Raw genomic sequence first — 13,953 nt, 5'->3', positions numbered from 1 at the left:
GATACATTTTTTACACAATACATTCACATAACAAGCAGAGTAGTCACTTACAAAGCTAGGGCTCAATCCTGATCCCATGGAAGTCAGTGGGAGCTTCATAATTGGTTTGAATGGGAGCAAGATCAGCTCTCTCTGGATTATAAATCCCCCCCAGACTGGCATAGATCAAGATATAAATTACATATTCTTTCCTAACACTGCAAGATAATGCTTTATCTTGTAGTTTATTGAGAGCAATTAAAAGAAAGCAGACAACCCACGTAAATCCAAGTCATAACCCATATCAACAGTTACATAAATTTCATCTCTCTAGAGCAGCATCTATGGAACTCAAAACTGGTGGAACATTGTGTTGATTCAGGCTCTCTTATTATTCATTGTTTAAATCTAAATTTTGACTATTTTGCTTCAGAAACTTTTGAGATACCATGGATATCATAACTGCCTATGTTCTTATCAACTATAACCATATTTTTAGTGTCATCTTACTTGGTAAGGAGCATCTAATTTCTAGAGCTGGTCAAAACTGGCCTACTTTGCCATGGAAATTGAAAAAACCCAATTGTTTTCATTGTTCAATCAAAAAATGTTTTGAATTTTTTTGTTTTTGATTAAAATGTTCACAATGAAATTTGTTAAAGTTTTGTATTGAAACTTTTTTCTTTTTTGTGGGAAAAATCCCTCTTTCCCTTACCTTCATTTAGTGAAAAACATGGTGTGTTTTCCTCCATTTTTGTGTTGCTTTTTTCCTTATGCTTCCCCCTTCTTTCCACTGGGGGAGTGCAAAGGGGGAGGAATTAATGTTAGAAAAAGGCAGAGGGAAAAACACTTTTTCTCTCACACTTCTTATTCCCCCCACCCCATTGGAAAAAAATCCACTCTTACTTTGTGTTACTTTCTCTCACTTTGAGACACAGTTTTAAAAAGTGAGAGAAAGTGTTACTTTAAAAAAGCAAAAGTGTTACATTGTCTCACTTCAATGTTTTTTACATTTCCTCCATTTTTCTAGTGGGAAGGGGAGGGGGAACAGAGAGAAGGTGGTATTTTCCCATTTTATAATGGAAAAAATTGAAAATATTGTAAAATATCTGTTTTTTAAAAAAAGATAGTCAGAACTGAAATTACTTGATTAAAAACATAAATTTGGATGAAAAAATAGCAACCAGCTCTACTAATTTTATATATTGTTTAATTAAGCATAGAGATGGTCAACTTTTTCTTGAATTTTTTATTAAACTTTTTTCACAAAAAAATGTTCAGCCCACTCTGAGTGTGGGACTGAATCAGCTTGCCACAAGAACTTCCTCATCAGTGCCAGCTGTGGGATCCTGCCTATAGTCAGGGAAAACCTACCTATCTCAGAAATTAAAGGGAACCTGTTTCCCAACAGATCATGGAGCCCAGGTCTGATAAGACCTTCTTGTCTCCTGACCAACCACAGCATGACATGTCTATTTCTAACGCTGCCCACAGAGACTGCAGGACATCCACCTGCCACCATTGCTGCTGCTGTGAGGAAGAGTTGCCAAGCAGGGGAGCAACATAGAGAAGACTCCATGAAGTCTGGGTTAGGAAATGTGTGGGAATGGAAGAACTGATTTTTTGGGGGGTGGGAAAGTGGGGGGGAAGGAAGGCGTATGGAACTGGATTGATGAATTTTTGGAAGTGGGAGAAGCGTATTTTACCCAGGAAATGTCACATTATCTCCAACTGAGGCAGAAAGTGTTGACGGTGCTCCTTGTTAAAATGTTGGCGGCACATCACTGACTTCACCACACACTTACAGGTGCTACTTGGCAAGGCTCTGTAATTATGGTAAGCGAAGCCCCATTTCCTCTCTTTCTGAAAACTTCTGAAAATCCATCTTTTTCATGAAGTACTCAAGTTGTAAATACCACACAACACATTTCTGTATCATATTGTGTCATACTGTATTGTACTGTGCTCACACCATCCCCTCAATAAACAGGGACCACACGAGGCCTTATGAATCATTGCAGTTGCATTGAAGCTCATAAAATGAGACTTCAGTGGTGCAGAGGGCATTGTATTTCCTCTACAACTGGGGTGACATTCAGCCCTGGGCAGAAGGCAATTAGGAGGCCTATACACCATGTAAACTCCATTTAAGGTCTTAAAATAGGACTTCAGTGGTGGATAATAGGTCTTGTGCTCTGCAAAGAGGACTGGAAGGGGTTAAGGTGGCCAGGTAGGTCTATTAACTCCACAGGCTGCACCTGGAGGAAGAGCCAGGGAGCAGGGATTGCAAGCGGGTTCAGCTGTGCAGGAACAGGTGGGGCCTATAAAGCCAGGAAGCTGCAACAAACAAAGGGGGCTGTTGCTGGGAGAGGGTAGTCACTCCCTGGGAAGAGTGTTTGCAGGCTGGGGAGATATGTAGGCTGCAGGAGTTGTAGGAAGCAGTCCAGGGTAAGAGCAGTAAGGGCTAGGAGAGGGAAGTCCAGAACTGCTGAGTGTATGGTCCTTGGACTGGAACCCAAAGTAGTGAATGGGCCTGGGTTCCCCTACCAGCCACTGAGGGTGTGGCATAGATCTGCGGGGCAGTGAACAGGAAGACTGTCTGGGTCTCTGTGAGAGTGATGGAAATTAGAAGGACTTTACCTGGAAGGGGGGTAACACTGAGTGACCTAGCTGGAGGGCTGTGTCATGAAGAGGATGCTGTGGTTACTGGGACCAGAGAGGAGCTGCAGACCTGAGAGATGGATTTCGTGATGGTGTGCGACCCATGGGAAGGGGTGTTGACGTCAAGGGCTAATCTCAAGAGTGACCAGGAGGAGGCGCTAGACAAGTCATGAGTCTCCTGTGATATTCACCTTAAGATTGTAAATTAATTATAAAGAGGATTAATAATATCACCAGATCCCCAAGATGAAAATACAGCCTTATGTGTATCATTTGGGTACCAAGCGAAAAATGGATCAGTAACACGAACTTTAAACATTTTTTCAACAGTTGATACCCGTTACTGTCTTTCTACATCTGTATGTGTACAGTCTACATTCATTTAGCTATTTCTTTATCCAAAATAGTATATTTATGTAATTTTTCTGCAGCTAGGAAGCTGAAATCTTTTTGAAACACTGAATGCCATGTGACATTGTCAGCTTTTCACAGTTCATCTTCTCATTTCACCTGACTGAAGATCTGGTGATTATGCTTTCAGATTTTATTGTTACTTGTAAAGAAGACAACTTCTTTTCAGGTAAGAAAAGTGTAGGGTACAAGGACAAAGTTTTATTTGTTTTGTAATTCAAAATGCCAACAAACAAGCTTCAGGGCAAGTTATTGTCACATGAACATCAACCATGTAAACTGTGAATCTGAATCTGCAACCTTCTCCAAGAGCCATATCCATGAAGCTAGAACTGCATTTGTAACAAGCATGCTATTGGCCCCAACTTTACCTTAGATCTGCCAGTTGTATGTGCTTGTGAGTATCGAAGGAATGCAAAATATCTATGAGCCAGACTCAGCCCTCAGAGATCAGATAGAGACAAAACTGGTGGTTTCTTTTTTCTTCCAAATGGTAGCATCTGGCCCTTAGGGTTTTTAATATACCTACCAGCTCCTACCACAATATTATAAATTGTCATAGTATATTTTCTGTAATATGTTATATTTATATAGTCTGTGGCAACATCATTTAAAACACAAGACTACGGAAGCATATGCCTCAGCAGGCTACCTTAGGTATACTTGTATCATATACATATATTTATGAGGTTTTTTGGTTTATTTTGTTTAAGTAAACCTTATTGCTTACAATCTCAACAGATAATTTTCCCACAGTTGTTTGTTTCTGTTGTGGTCATAGTATTTTTTTTTTTTTTTAAACAGAAGGCACTAAGTCACCCAGGTAATGCACCTTGTGTGATTAATGCTATCAAATGCATTTCATGTACTTAACCTGTTGTGACTGTGATGTGTGAAAAATCTTTTACCCTTATATTTGGGAATCACTATCACTCTGTTTTGTAAACGTTAAGTAAAATACCTTTTTAGATGCACCCTCTCCTCACCTTATGGGCTAAATTCTTGCAGGTAATACACATGTAGTATGCATACCAGAAAACCTGTATGTAGGAGTGGGAGAGAACATTGGAAGTTGCCTGCCTCTGTGTAGGATCCTCCACAAAATTTTAGAGACCTCTCAACATGTCTGTAACTGAAATAGTGTATATGTGGGCATGAGTATAACAGGGCTTGGCTATGGAGAAGCTAGCATCATCCATATGTATTTGTGTGCCCACATGTATCAACACAGACCAGTGCAACCATGCCATGAAAAACTCTACTCTCAGCAGGAAAAAACTATAGTCACAACTGGTAGAATATGGTTCATATTAGTGACACTTTTCCAGCATATTTGTGTCCATTAAGACTGTGTCTATTTTAGGAAAATTGCTTTCAATTGTTTTGTACAGTTTTTTCCATTGAGTCTTCTGGGTTTACATGACATGGCTGTCAAAATGCTTGTGCCCAGTCCACAACACAATTTACATGGCTAGTAGCACCAGGGAAACTATACAGATGCAGGAAAATGGCTCAGAAATGTTAGTATAGATGCACCGTTAGAGGTCAGTTTCCTCACATTAGCCAGAATTTGGCATGCTCTCTGTGTTTATCTGGAGAAGGTTTATTCATGTTAGAAACACATGGCTATATGGACCATATTGCTTGTCTTGTTATACTATTTCATAGTGAATAGGCAGGAGACATGGAATTTATTCTTGGTTTTGTCACTGATCTGCTCTGTGACCTTGGGCAAGACACTTCACTTCTCTGTGCCTCTGTTTTCTCTCCCACCCTTCCTCTGTCTTGCTTACTTGGACTGTAAACTCATCTGGACAAAGACTGTCTCTGTGTTTAAACAGCACCTAGCATAATGGAGTCCTGATCTTGGTTGGGGCCTCTAGGCCCTACTCTAATACCAATACATTATTACTATTATTTATAACATCTGAAATACTTGTTTGTTATAGTGACTACAGAGTGTTGTAAAAATAAAAATACACGTTTTGGGAACATAGGAGCTCTCATACTTCATGAGAACAATGGTCCCTTCAGCTGAGATTCCTATGTTTGACAGTAGCCAGTGCCAACTGTTTCAGAGGAAATTGCATTAAACCCTGCATGAAGTAGTAATGGGATAACCTCTACCCAGCTGAGAAAAAGCTTATCCTGTGGGCAGTTTATCTTTATGCATTGGAGCATAAGAATTTAGATCCCTTCCAAATTTACTATTGTAATTCTGGGTGTGTTCTTTCATAAGTCACTGGTGGAGCTCTGGCTCAAACTGTTTATGCAGGGACTGAGTTTTTTGTAGTCTACCCAAAGCATCATGGAAGGACCACTTCCCAGGAGTGAATCCTGTATCTGCAGAGCACTGTTTATGTTAACAAAGGCCTTAGTTTCAGAATGTTTGATTATGGTAACTGGTTTTAAAATAAAAAGACTAAAGGGAACGTCTGAATTCCCCCTTGTAAAAACAGGCTACAGTATTCTACAGTAACTTCCTCAAGTTCTGCAGCAGTATTATGGTGCAATGCAGGAGTCTGGACAATTACTACTGTAGATTATTGCTGTACATACTTTTATTATAAGGGATATTATCTTTGTGAATGGAGATCGGACCTAAACCAAAATCCTCAGGGCAAGCACCCCCGTTCCAGAAGGTGACCTGTGGCTCTGCACTTCATGACTGGCTCTATTTAAAATAGGCGAAAGCGAAAGTTCACACATGGATGCGGGTGCGCATTTTGTGGCTAGGGTCCCTATGGAGTTGTGACAGGCAGGGGCAAAAGAGGGTGCCCCGTGAAGGTACTGCTCTCATGCAGTTTTGGAGAGGAAAAGCCCTGTGCTACCCCAGCTGAGGACTGGGGAGGGGGTCAGCTTTGGCCTGAACTTTGCTCCTCGGCTGCCCTCTCGCTGGGGGTCTGTGTGCTGAGGCCGGGGGGGGGGAGGGGTGGGGGTTTTGCTGCAAAGGCAGGGCAGTTTGCTGGGCCCCAGGCCCCCCCACACCTTGCTCAGCCTTGGGCATTGTTTGCACACCTCGTTCCTTCTGCTTCCGGAGGCAGCGCCGGGGATGATTTGCTGCAGATGACATCAGCTGTGGATGCTGGAACAGCGGCGGCAGCAACGCGCCGGGATGTGCTGGGTCCCCTCCTCCTCCCCGGGTCCCAGCCCTGCACCGTCTCGGTATAAAAGCGCCGCCGCCTCCCAGCCCGCCCTCACTCTCCTGCTGCCCGCAGCCCGGCACCGCTCGGCGCCGAGGAGGGAGGCACCGCTGGAGATAATCCTTTCCCTCCCTGCCCCCCGGCCCCGAGCAGCAGCAAGAGGAGCAGAGGGGCTGGCAGGATGGCGACCGTGGTGGTGGAAGCGGAGCCGGACCCGTCTTGTAGCATCCCCAACCCCACGTCCCCCACACCCAGCCTCTCGCACCGCTTCCTCGACAGCAAATTCTACCTGCTGGTGGTCATCGGCGAGCTCGTGACCGAGGAGCACCTGAGGCGAGCCATCGGCAACATAGAGCGAGGTAAGGTGCCCGGCCCGCCCCGAGAACAGCCCTTCTGCTGCGGGTGGGAGGCACGGGGGCAACCACAGGTTGCACAGAAGTCCTTGCTGTTGTCTCCTCTTTAGAGACCCTCCCCCCTTCTCCTTTTTTATCGGCCACAAATGCCCCCGGTTCGGTGCCCGCCCTTGGCTCCTCACGTCTGCCACGAGCGGGGCTGCAGTTCGCAGCGTCCGGCGCCAGGAGTCAAGATGTTGCCTTCACTAAACCACAAGGAGAAAAGAATCTGATGCAACCACTCCCTTTGCTCGGAGGGGGGAAAATCCTCCGCTCCGAGCTGCAGCGCTAACAGTTGGCAACGGGGCTAGCCCAGCCCAGCCAGCCAGGCTTCAACCTCCTCGGCTGGCTGACGCGCCTTGGAGGGGTCGGGAGGGTGGCTGGGGCTGGAGCCGGCGGAGGGGGGCAGCTGTGGTTCCCTGAAGCGGTTTTGGTGGTTCCGTTTGGCGCATGGGGGAAGAATTTTCCTCTTAGCTCGAGGAGCGCCCCACCTTGCGTGACATCATTGCCCATTTTTCCATTTCACAAGGAAAACTGGGGAAAGCCAAACGGAAATCTCTGCCTGCTGAAGAGGGGGCTTATTTTATGCCCCTTTTCTTTACAATCCCCCCACCCCGACCTACAGCCTCGTAGGTGTCCCTTCTCCATCGAGAATGTCCAGACATAAAGAACGGGGGACAGAGACTGCAGGAATCTGATCTTTGTGGTCAAGCCAATGTTAATCGAGTAGTTTAGGTGCAGTATCATGAGACATACGTGGCTATTTAGTCCATAAAGCAGCAGCAGAAATTAAGGAGGAGGCTCCTATATCGCGCTGGCTTCCCCCGCACAAAGATCTGCAGTTGGCTTTTGCTGCACCCACACAGCCTAAGACACAAGGCAGGAGAAGGTGAACGGGTGAGACAACAGACCTCTCCCTCCACTGCAACTGATCTCGAGCCGTCCCCCCACTATTGCTTCTCTGTGTCCCCCCCCGCCATTGTTACTCCGCTGTGCTAGTGTTTTTTTCTGCAGAGGTCGTTCCGGTCTTCTGCAGCAGCAGCAATGCCTCCCTCGCTTTCTCTATTCCCCTCTTGGTGCTGCTGGAGTCTGTCTGCCCAGAGATACCGGCTCGTGGGCGTGGTGCAGTCCGCACTGCGGTCCCTATGGCAGCCCATAGCGGACAAAGGGCGTTCACATAGCCAAGAAAAAATACATTTTTAAACAATTATTTTTAAAAACAAACTGCATTTCGTCACTGCAAAATAAAATCTAAGAGATTTGGGGAGTCGTAGTTCTGAATAGCGAGAAACCCCTGAGCAGGAACGCAGCTGCTTCTATTGTTTCTAACTTTCAGCAATAAGACTTTTTGTTTGCTTTAGAGAATTTTATAGGAATAGATTTTTATAGAAGAAAAACAACAAAGATTTAAGTGATTAAAATTTAAATATCTAAACATTCACTCTCACAATCCTTACATTATCCAGCTACAGGCTGTTGCTATTATTCAGAATATTTGCTATATTTTTTTTAAAAGTCACAACTCCATCAAAATATAAGTAAGAAAATCATGATTTTTCAATCAGTCCTTGCTATTGTTTCTAAATAATAGATTTCAGTGAATTGGAAAATGCTATGATGGCACTATATTGATATGTAGTACAAGTAAAACCATTACTAGATGCCATAGTTTATTAAGCTACATTACTGATGTTTTTGTAACAAATGTGTTTTCTTTTTTGGGCTGATGAGGGTAGAGATTTCAGAAAATGTCCATTGTCAGAGGGAGACCTTTTAAACAGTGAATTGGTTACCGTTCTTGGCTTATAGGTGTGGTTCAGCAGTCTCAATAGGACTTCAATTGTCTCTTCCTATTGTAGCTTCACCACCCACCATCTGTCTTACTTCATTATTTTTTTCCCAAATGTATTTTTTACTCCTTTCTGATTAAGGATTAGCTAGTCACAGCTAACCACCTTTTAAAATTACCTTTTTTATCTTTATAGCTGCCATTGTCTTCCAGTGAAAACTGTTGTTGCTCTGCTCTGTAATTTAGAGCCACTTGGTCAGTGTATTTTCCTAATTTTACTCAAGTTTTGATTGAGTTAAAGCTGAGTTGGCTGCATTTTTAAATCAAATTATTAATAATTAATAGAGCAAACGGATGTGTCTTCTGCCCTCAAGACATCTGATGTCATCCTTCCTCTGAAGAAATCCTCTTCAGGCTCTTGAAGCTTCTGCTGTGTAATTCCTGCTGTACGGTTTCCATTGCTGCCACCCAAACTCACAAAGCATAGCATATTTTAAATATTTATAAGCAACCCTGTGGGCTGTCTACTCAAAATTTTGGATTAGAAGTCACCTCTCTCCTGCAGGTGGCAGATCTGATTAGGAATTCAGCTGCTGGAGATATCACTGATTTTATGTTCATCTGCTTTGTTCTGGATTAACACACTGGGGGAGTCTGTAGCTATATATTTGTGGAATAAATATGGGCTTGATGAATCTCCTCTTTTCAGAGGAAAGCTCACTACTATCTGGAAAAAATAGTCCATTCCAAAACCATCCATTCTCAACAAGGCCTTCAAGAGTTCAGCGTCCCTGTTAACTCTTCTTCTTTGCTGTCTTGTCTGGTATGTCTTTTGAGCATCATCACTGAAGATTGTGGATTCTTGTACAGTACTGAAGAAAAACAGAGAAGATATTATCTGATAATTTACATCAGTGGGTTGGTCTTACACAGCCTGGATGATTGCAGATTCAGTTGCTTTAAATTTCATGAAGAGAGGGTGTCTTGTTTTGAGTTTGCCAACTGTATTTTTAAATTCTGAAGTATCTCTTTGAAATGGCAGTCTTCTAGTGGTCTAGGGTTGCCTTCTGATGTGTCAAAAAATGGCTTCAGTATCTATCCACTGGTCTAGCACACAGACTAAGGCTTGTGGGTGTGCCCATTCTGCTGTATAATTAGTCCAGGGGCTAGCGGCATCTGTATTCCTAATACCCCGGAAAGAAGTAATGATCCCAGGTCCATTGTATTTTCACTGACTGTATATTGTTATGCATGTAATATTTTATCTTTAAATTGTCCTTGGTTTATAGATTTAATCTCCATCTCACTTAAACCTGACGTTATCACTTTTACTATCCGATGAAGTGAGCTGTAGCTCACGAAAGCTCATGCTCAAATAAATTGGTTAGTCTCTAAGGTGCCACAAGTACTCCTTTTCTATTTGAAATATGGTGTTTATATCAGAAATGCTGAATCATGGACCTTCAAATATAGAAAATGCTCTTTAAGATAAAATGAAATGTAATTATTTTCTTTAAGCTTCCAGCATTTTCTTGAATCTTGTGTTTTGCATATTGACAGGCTGAGTGATCTGGCTCTGTTCCAGTATTGTATTGTAGACTCTCAATCCAGGCATAAATCTACACTCTACACATTTGCATCAAAAGGATGTCAATGCACCGAATGATGGCAGGACAGACACTATGTACCTGCAGCATCACTGAATCCATGTCTGTGTTGCTTAATAGGTCTACCAAATGCTTGTAGTCTATCCCTAAACAACACCGTTGCTTATCACTCATGGTTTGCTATCAGAGGTCAATGAGCTGTTGTCTGGAGGTTGCCTGAGTTTAGGACTTGTTTAATCACCATTGTTTAGCTTCAAGATTTATGGTCAGTGCACATTTACAAACAGCATTTCTCTGATGTGCTACTTATCTGGATGATGGTTGACCGCTGGGTATGATATCTTTAAGATTATTCTTGATTTGAAGTATTTGACACATGGAAATAATTAAATATGAACACTGTTAGTGTGGTGTATTTAATTCCCAAATTCATTCACCAAAAAACTGCATGACTAAGAGGTTTCTAGAAAACAAAGATAGGAAGACTCCTAGCAGAGGGTGACCTCCAGTGCCTACATACAAATATGTTACAATTCAAGTAGTGAGTGAGTCCCTCCATAGTTCAACTAAGTAATTTAGTTAGGGAATTATTTTCATAAACTGTTATGAAATGTATGGAAAATTGTGTATTTCTAAAACTTATATAGTGTTTAAAAATTGCAGTTAATTAATAAAGTGACATACCCCAATATCAGGCACATTGATAGTCTGGTTGAAAAGCTGTCATAAAGACCCTTATGAAAAATCATCAAAAGTAGCTACTCTCTGTGCCTTCTGGACTTGCTGCAGAATGAGTATTCCTGTGATGTCATTGGTGGCACAAAGTAGCTATTGGATCAAAACAGCAAACTGAGAGTTAAATCATCTCCTCCCCTGCAAAATCATTTGGAAATGGCAGGAATAAACGTGTATTTCAACAGATTTGAAGATGCAGAAAGTATTAGATGGCTTTCTCTCTATAGCAAAGGCCTCTGGAGTGGGCAGGGGGCAAGGGCCTTGAAATGCAGATCCTCAAACTTTTTGTATGGGGAGTCCAGTCATCAAACCTATTGATCTCAGGCCAACCATGCAGAGTGCTGAACTCTCTCTGTGACTTCTCTTTCTTTTCATCCCTACCGTGCACAGTGTGCTTCCCACAGGAGTCAAGCTAGGACTAGGGTTCTCCCCCCCAGAGGGAGAAGAAAGTGGGGAAACAGGGCTGCTAGTTTGAGCATAGTCATGTTGGAACTTCCAGGGGATGGGACCATATTGAGCAGCTGCCCCAACCCTTACTCTAGCTCCTCCAGCTGGGTCCTCCCTCCCCAAATACTGCAGATCCCCAACTCCACAGTTGCATGACAGGACATGTACAGAAAAGAAGGGAAAAAACAGAGAGACAATTCGGCTTATGGGAATGGGAAGCGGCTGATACCATTATAGGCTCTGCTCCTTTCCCTCTGCCCATCCCATTGCCATCCAGCTTGGCTAGTTTGTGCTGGTCTAATCACCGCACCCTAGCAGAAGAGGATAAACGTTTAAATTTATTTTCAAAGTGGTGCGAGTGCCTGTACCTTATTGGAGAACTGCCTACACACTTTTAAAAAAATGAAGAATTTTTGAGTTGTAGAAAAATATAAAACATTCCAGACCATTTCATATTTGGTTTTCTCATTCCTGTGATATTGAAACTGGTAACTTTATTCCCCCACTTGCAACTATAAACTTTTAAAAATATTTATTATGGAAACATAAGTTTCAGTGCCTTACATGGGTCAAGAATCTTCCTCTTTAACTGAGACAAGAAACTGGATAGCAAAGTAGTAGGACCGTTTCCAAGCTTAATTTAAGAGAGGAGATCAAGTAGTATATTTTATATTTGAGAGAGACAGGATTTCGACACTTCTTGAACAAAGGGAATAAAGTAACAATTTATATTTTCACTTTAAATGAGATGGCTCATTGCTAGCATAACAGCTCGTCATTAAGAGATCTGCAAATTTAATACTTAAAGTACTGGGACTATAATATATGTAAGGTGTCATTTTTTTTTTTTCTTTCATGGGAGCAAACACAATGATCTTGTAATGTGGCTAAAATATTCCCCTGAATAATTTAGTTTTATGCAATTCAGTAGCTAACGATCAGTAAAAACAATGTATTATGTTGCAAGTCAGTTTGGGGGCATATACTATCAATATATATGTCATAATGCTGCAGAAGCAACCAGCAATTCTCAGATTGCAGGAGCCACTGTTTTTTATCACCGATGAACTGCCTTTTCCTCATTTCTCACTGACCACTGTCTTCAGTTGTGTCTGAGAATGTTCAGTATCATGCAAGATTGAGCTATAGTGAGTGCAAATGAACAAAACAGCTGTCAAATGTGTGGATATCAGAGAGAGGAAGGATGGGACACAGGCAGGCTTTGGAATGGAGAAATATTTAGCTCTGATGAATGAGAATCCAAAATATTCAGCTGAAAACTTTCAAATCAGACATGTCAAATATGAATATATATTGTGTTTTGACTTGTAGGAATCCGATCATGGGACACAAATCTGATTGAATGCAACTTAGACCAAGAACTGAAACTTTTTGTGTCTCGCCATTCAGCTCGGTTCTCTCCTGAAGTTCGAGGTAAGACTTCTTTTTAGTTTTGACCAATGTTTGGCATAGCTTTTTTAAAAAAACAAAACAACAACAAAAAACCCTACTGCATGACTTAGCTTAGTTTTTAGGATGGTTTTCTCTATTTTTTTTAAAAAAAAAAAGCTTCAGACATTATATTCTTTTGTCAAAATATTCAGATATCTGATGTAATATATTTGGTAGTACTTTTTAAGGTACGCAAACTAAAACCTATGCTTTAGGTATGTTGCATGTTCAACGCTATGTTCAACTTCATTGCATATTGATATTTGGGTGCTGCTGAGGTTTAGGCAATATTCATTATTTGAATGAGTGGTTGTTTTCCTTAAGGTAAAGTGACAGATTAACAGCCCTGGAGACTGGAGGTCTTTTATCAGAATAGGCACAGCACAATCCCAGCAATGTGCCTTGATCCTGACTTGGATGGACTACCTCTAGAGAGACAGGAGGGGTGGTTCATTCTCTAAAATCATTCACTCGTGATTCTCTCTGAGAGTAAGTCTGTAACAAAAGGTGGAGGTTTTGTGACATGGAAATCTGTTCATAAGGAACTGGAGTTAGCCTATCAACTCATGCTGAACAGGTCACCAAAGAGCTATCAAAAGGTAGTAACTTTTGGTCACTACTTACTTGGGCTGGAATTGAACAGATAACTGAGAGGGGAAAAACTCCATGGCCCTGTAACAATTCTCTGCCCCATCCATTTCCTTGCTTAAGGTACATTTTGAGAATGAACGAGTAAGAAGCTTTTGCTTTCTCATGAAGTTCAGGTATTTCTTTGCATCAGAGCAGGCTCTGTTCAGCAAATTACTGTCTTTAAACTTACTTTAAACAAGGTTACACCCCATCCCTCAGTTAATGAAAAGGGTTTTCAGCCACCAGAAACCACAGATCCCCTGAGATCTACATAAACCTCAGGGGAATCCAGTAGAAGACCTGTGCCTCAGCACCAGTTCCACAGAATGGAATATTTGTAATTTAAAGATTAATATAACTTGTCAGCTGATTCCCCATAGTTGGTTGGGGACGGGGAGAGGGCCCTGCCCCTTTTAATCTCAAATCCACCCCCCCCCTCGTCACACAGCACCTCAGACTGTTTTGGAGGGCCTTCTGTGGCCTTTGGGTATGATGGAGGGGCACTGCTACAGAAATGGCCCCTGGCCACCCTCTTGTTATACAGAAAGGGAGGACTACATATGGACGTGCAGGGGAGTGCATGTGATCTGGCTTACTCTGGGATTCATTGTTCAGTCAAGTTAATTTCTTCTCCCCCTACAAGTCAGCTTTTTCTTTTCCCCTATTTTGAACTGTGACTACACCTAAACTGTTAATTTTGCAGTATG

At 42.2% G+C, this 13,953-nt stretch overlaps 1 protein-coding gene across 3 annotated transcripts in view; it reads left to right on the top strand.

Moving 5' to 3' along the window:
• The first annotated feature begins 2,335 nt into the window (after positions 1-2,335).
• Positions 2,336-13,953, top strand: part of MAP1B (microtubule associated protein 1B) — a 104,191-nt gene continuing 92,573 nt past the window's right edge. Inside the window, exons 1-2 of one of the 3 annotated variants that reach the window (XM_043547757.1) lie at positions 2,336-3,220; positions 12,497-12,598. In XM_043547757.1, coding sequence (XP_043403692.1) covers positions 3,103-3,220; positions 12,497-12,598 — 220 coding nt within the window. In that variant the 5' untranslated portion in view covers positions 2,336-3,102. Of the gene's footprint in view, positions 3,221-5,946; positions 6,554-12,496; positions 12,599-13,953 lie in introns of those variants that run through there. The other 2 variants (XM_037903138.2, XM_043547756.1) reach the window with 2 other exon arrangements.

This window comes from Chelonia mydas, chromosome 5, assembly GCF_015237465.2.
Source record: "Chelonia mydas isolate rCheMyd1 chromosome 5, rCheMyd1.pri.v2, whole genome shotgun sequence".
Classification (NCBI taxonomy): Eukaryota; Metazoa; Chordata; order Testudines; family Cheloniidae; genus Chelonia; species Chelonia mydas.
Note: the sequence above shows the minus strand (reverse complement) of the source record. Positions and strands in the feature narration are given on the sequence as shown.